Source organism: Labrus mixtus, chromosome 14 (assembly GCF_963584025.1).
Source record: "Labrus mixtus chromosome 14, fLabMix1.1, whole genome shotgun sequence".
Lineage (NCBI taxonomy): Eukaryota > Metazoa > Chordata > Actinopteri > Labriformes > Labridae > Labrus > Labrus mixtus.
Window position 1 is genome coordinate 2,185,343 of NC_083625.1, and position 6,110 is coordinate 2,191,452.

The window sequence follows — 6,110 nt, forward strand, 5'->3', positions numbered from 1 at the left end:
GAGGCCTTGGTCAGTCAAGCGGGCGGCCCAGGTTCGAATCCCACCTGTGGCTCCTTTCCTGCATGTCATTCCCTACTCTCTCTCTCTCTCTCTCTCTCTGATTTCCAGCTCTATTCTCTGTCCTATCTCTCCGATAAAGGCACAAAAAGCCCAAAACTAATTCTTTAAAAAAAAAAGAAATGTTCAACTTGGGCGCAGCGCTGCATGATGTCACCTCGGCGTGTCCAATAGGAGGGAAGATCAGGTCACAACAGACGGTGTCCCACGTCCCTGAGCTCTAGATTAAAGACCGACCAGGACATCGGAGAAACCTGTTGTGCCCTTAGAATCTCATGAGACCGGGACCAGGCTACTTCTCCTTTGCAGAAGAAAGAACAGGGTTTAACCTTCCCGAGCTGTAGACCATCGTTTCGGTTACCTAGCAACCATCGATCCTATATCACATCCTTAACCCGTCTCTACCTTCCCTGTCTTCTTTCTAACACCTCTCAACTAACTCTCTCTTTCTCTTTTCTCTGGTGGGTATGACGGGCGGGGCGAGCGAGCACAAAGGGGATTTTACCTCTGAGACACAGAAACTGTCCAGCAAGTCCAGTTTCCTGTGAGACATTTCTCACGAGATGACCTCAGCGCGCCGCACTTTTGGCTTTTCTTCTCAGCGCTCAAACGCTTTGTGCAGCCCCCTCCCGAGAGCACACAGCCAGCGCTTATTTGCCCGAAAAACAACGCTAGGTCGACACGGGGGCCTTAAACTCCCCTATTACAGTCGAATCATCACGTCTGCACAGTGCGGTCTTTTACTTTAACTAACAGCTGAATGTTCAAACTGCGTTCTGAGGCAAGGTCGTCCACCTCTTTGTGCTAATGAAAGCTTCTCCACCGATATGTCTCTGACATTTGTCTCTTCTTGTCTGTGTGTGTGTGTGTGTGTGTGTGTGTGTGTGTGTGTGTGTGTGTGTGTGTGTGTGTGTGTGTGTGTGTGTGTGTGTGTGTGTGTGTGCGCCTGCAGCAGTGGCCCATGTACATGGTGGACTACAGCGGAGTGAATGTGCAGGTTCCCGGGAAGGTCAACTACTGAAGGTCGTCAAACCTGGACTGCAGCTACGGGATTAAAGGAGGAGGAGTCTGTCGGGACTCCCATCACACGCGACACTAACACTTTTATCTACGGAGTGCTACGACTAAAACAATCTCTCCAGACTTGAGTGCAGAGAGCTGAAGGCTTGACGCTGTGAATGACCAAGAAACAACAAAGAATGTATGTGGATGAAAATGTCGCAGGGCTAAAAAAAAAAAAACAGCGCGGCTCGTTTTCTGTCTCCTGCCTCCTCACAGTGCCAGCAGGACAGCGATCACTTTTTTAAGTTTCCTGTTCGAGCTGATAAACGGCAGTCATATTTGTTTTTTTTGTTTTTTTTAACCGAGCTGAATGCCCTCGCATTACTGAAATGTCTATCCACTGAGTCGTGTTGTTGGATCCAGCACTTGGTTGAAATGTATTACTGACTAAAAAAAAACAAAAAACTGTCTTTGATAACAATCTGGTTCCATAACATTCAGATATTTGTACTTTTTATTTATTATATTTATTGAAATATAACATTACGTGCAGGGATGTAAAATACATTATTCTGTTTCACAGCTCCTCGAGGAGCCATCACGACGCTAACACACACACGCTACCAGTCACTCGCTAACCGCGCGTTAGCCGCTGATATCAAACAGCGGCCATGAAGTGTCTTCATTTACATGTCGGCTTTTTGTCCTCTGACGTCGTCGTGTGCAGGGTGGGAAGCTTTTTTAAATCCTGTTTTAATGCTGTCCAAGGGCTGGGAAATATGCAGATATACGGAGATATTAGGGTGAGACAATATCGTTTTTATCCACGTCGTTTGTTGAGTTAAAGTGACGCCTCTCTCTCTCTGAGCCAAACTCAAAACCCGCCTTCTTAACAAACTACACAGCTGTGTGTGATGTAATTATTTATTTTATCATATTTAAGGAGCATTTTCTATGTATTATTATTTTATATTTCACTAATAGCTCGTTTATTTTTATGTCATTTTTCATGTGTGACGTTCGGCTCGTGTGGATTTGACCGAGGACCGATACTATCGTGTATCGCCACTCAGCTAAAAAAACAATATGGAGATATGATTGTAGGTGCGTATCGCCCAGCCCTTTGCTTTACTGCCGTGTTCCTGTTTGCAAAATCTAAAACAAAGAATCATCGTAGTTTAATTCAAAGCCTGATCCAAAGGTAGCTGGACGGGTTGATGCTCTTCAAGACGTTTCACCTCTCCTCCTCCGAAAGGATTCTTCAGTTTTAAACTTTCTGGTCGGACGGAGCGAGAAACTTAAGCCTCTGTGGATCGTTAGCATGCTAATGATCATTAGCTGAGTCGTTAACCTAGAGTCGTCATCACCCCCAGTCGTCTGTGAGTCGGAGTCGCATCATAGTTTAGCTAATTCTCAACCGATCATGAACTGGGAAAGCTAAAGTTAGCATTGGACCAATCGTTTGATCATTCATTAGGTAGCGATGGCACCAGTCCAAACAGCTAACGTTAGCATTGAACCCATCCTAGGCTAACTACTCGTTTAGCTCGCTATCATTAATGCTATGACTTCACACCTCTTCTACGCTATCATGTTTCACCATGAGCAAACATAATGTGTTTCAGAGCTAACGTTAGCTGTTAGCAATTTTACGCTGCGTTCCATTGTACTCGAAACTCGGGGAAAGAAACGACCTCCGACTCGGGAAAAGTGCAATGGAACGGCAAATTCAAGTCGGACCTAGTCGGTAGAGGTGACGTCACAGCAATATGGCCGTCCCCTTGAAACAGGACTTGGAGAGGATGTAACTGTCGTGATTTGACGTATTTCAAACTAAAAAGGGATTGAACCAATCACAAGATAGAGGACGGGACAAAACGTATATGGATGAATTTGATTGGCTTGTTAGCTTCGACAGAGATTTTTAAATCGGTCGAAAAAATTATTTATAAATGAAAAAAAAAAGTTTTTAATTGAAACATTTAAGCTAGTCCTTGCGCACATCATTTAGCTAGCTAACGTTATGAGTTTACGGGAAATTGTAGAAAGCTTTACATAACAGCCATGCATTGTATCATCATTTACTAGCTAACGGTACTTTGCAAGCTAGCGTTACTATTGGCGACGAGTTTTCCTAGCTGTTATAACTGTCGAGCTGTAATGCTAGCTTCTAAGTGCTTGAAAACTTGCGTTAGCTGAAACCAATTGTAGCTTTCAAACATTCCTTACGTACATTACTGTAAGCTAGCTTATTACCGTTAGCTACATGTAGCTTAACTTTGAATACAAATTGCAAACCTGCTACACGCGGTAAAACAGCATTTCAGCTTCCCACCTCGAGCGCGACGCCAAAAGGAAATTAGCCGCTGAGTGAAAACGGCGGATTGGGTTTTGTGGCAACGTGCAAGCCATCGGAAATTAAAGTGAAAACTGAACCGTCTGCAGTAATCACAAGACCTTCAGCAAACGGCCTCTTCTATGTTAGCAACCACAGAAACGACGTGTAAAATATCTCATTAAAAGTCAGCCTGAATGTAACATGTAAAGGAAAGAATGGTATGTTATTCTGCGATGACTGTCTCTGGACTAACGATATTTAATATGCTGTACCTTAACGCCAATTAGGCCTTTGAAATAAAATGTGTTGCCTTGCACTTTCATTTGGTTGGTGTTTATTTGTGAATTAAAAAAACTTCACCACAGAGGTTTTTTGTCTGGAATCCAAAAAGTCAAGCCAGAAGATGTTTTAGTCATTTATTCATTTTAGAAAATGTTCAAGAAAAGAATGTGAAGAAAGCTGCTAATCAAGAAGTGGAGCCTCATTAGGACTTTAATTCAGCCTGCATTCTTTCTAATGACCAGCAGGGGGCGTCTCCACTGGTTGCAAAAAGAAGTCAAATAGTATTTAAAGGGATACTTCACCCATTTGCATTAAGCTTTGTATCATTAGAAACCTGGTAGTATTTTTGAATGGTCGTGCATCCCGCCTTAATTTCCCCCTGAGACGGGTAAGCTCCGTCTCAGATGACGCAAAAATCAGCATTTTGCGTCATCGGTGGTGAAACTACAACGCTAGTTCCTCGTGTTTTCATCACCACTGAAGCTACAGACCTATCACAGATCAGTGGGTGGGACCTCACTCCCAGAATCTAAAAGACACGTCCGCCATCTTGCTTGGAAGCTATGCTAACAGGCTCTATGGAGAAAGCTGAGAAGAACCGACAATGGCGGAATTTCTATTAATATGCTGTTAAATATTTTAATTAAGATCCCACTTAAAGTCTTTATATGTGATGTTTCAAACTTAAATATAATATAAATTAAGTATATCCTCTGAAAATAACTCTGTGAGTCATGACTGTCTACAATGGGTGTAACACCCGAGTCCCACTGTCTGTGATGTTTTCAGAGTTTTCAGAGTCCTATCTTCACTTTGTTTACATCGCCAGGACGGCCGGCTGACTCCTCCCCTCGTGTATAAAAGTTGTTTAATTGAGGGACTAGAGAAAAGAAGAATAACATACTGTACTCACTGCTTAACTGTGTTTCTAGATCACGCTCATTTCAGGTAAATTTACATGCAGTGTGAAGATACAAGCAGAATAAAGATCGCTAGCATTAGCATGCTAACACAACAATGCAGTGCAGGTTTTTTTTAGTTTCATGCTGGTGCTCAAGGGCGACATCTGCTGGATGAAAAATATAAAGATCGCATATAAAACCTTTAAATGAAGAATGTGTGACTTTTTGATCCAGTAGATGTCGCCCTTGAGCTCCAGCATGAAACCAAAACAAACTGCTGTTAGGCCACGCCTCCTCCATACTGAAGCCTCCGCTCTCCTCCAGAGACACACCTCCAACCCCTCTCCACTCGAGTTCACATGAAGGAGTTATAATTAGAACGCACCATAATTAAGCCATAAGCGCAACCGAACCAATTTTTTTTAATGGTTATTCCATCATGTTATGGTCGAGTGTTTGTCTGTTGAGTTGCATAAATCACAACTTGAAGGCTCTTGAGACGACTTCGACTTCTCTTGTTTCATCTTCTGTTTTGTATTTTTCTAATGTGTAATGGTTTTAATGTTCTCTGGAGGTCGGGTACCTCTCAGCAGGACGATGGTTAATCTATAACGCCGCAGGGCAGCCATTAGCTCACCTCTGAACGCTCACACAACAGCCGAGTAATAAAACGACCACACAGAGAAACCGGGGTCGACCTGAGGGTTTACACGATTACAATATCGACCTCGGCGCTCGAGGATCATTTAGCTCTCTCTTCATGATCACTGCAGCATCATTGGATGTTACCTCTAAACCAATCACAGAACACAAACGGCAATCATTGTCTGATTGATGATCTGTGATTCCTGTCTACACCCCCTCCCCTCTGTGCTCCCTCTTAAGCCACGCCCCCTCACTAACATGCAGGAAGTTTACCTCAGCTCGTCTCTGTCATTGTGTAGAATGTCGTCTCATGTCTCATTCAGCGGTCAGTAAACTCACAGTATAAACTCCTAAAGTCATCGGAGACGAGCTCTGAGTGTGAGCTAGAGCACGCAAGAGGTAGAGAGCGAGCAGGGAGACAGGGAGGCGTGTGATTGGTTCATCAGATTGGTACCTCGTGGCAGACATTGGTTGAAGTTTTTACAGACTTACAAACTGATACAGATGATGGATTTTCTTTGTTCCTTTTTCAGTGAACCTGAGTTATTAATTTCTGTCAGGACCTAAAGACAATTTACACCAACATCTTAAAAAGTGGATCTGGAGGAAATTAACAACCCTGAATTCAAGCAACTTTCAGGCAAGACCTCCTCTGTCTGTCCGAGTTTAGCGCCCGTTCATCTCTATCGAACTGTAAAATGTTAGCTGAGCTGCAGCTTCACTCGGGGTCATTTCACTCGTTTGAGCATGAAAAAGAAAACGATTTTAATTTGGTTTTCTTGCAATTTATCACTAAATAACTCTCTCACTCTATCCACTGTCCTATCTCTAAATAAAAAGCATAAAAATACAAAAAAAAAAGAAAGATTTGGGAATCCAGCTGG

At 43.1% G+C, this 6,110-nt stretch overlaps 1 protein-coding gene across 3 annotated transcripts in view; it reads left to right on the forward strand.

The window, feature by feature from the left end:
• Positions 1 to 3,719, forward strand: part of gtf2ird1 (GTF2I repeat domain containing 1) — a 34,985-nt gene extending 31,266 nt beyond the window's left edge. For all 3 annotated transcript variants that reach the window (XM_061056125.1, XM_061056124.1, XM_061056126.1), the window contains exon 27: positions 1,010 to 3,719. In XM_061056125.1, coding sequence (XP_060912108.1) covers positions 1,010 to 1,078 — 69 coding nt within the window. In that variant the 3' untranslated portion in view covers positions 1,079 to 3,719. The remainder of the gene's footprint in view (positions 1 to 1,009) is intronic.
• The last annotated feature ends 2,391 nt before the right edge of the window (positions 3,720 to 6,110 follow it).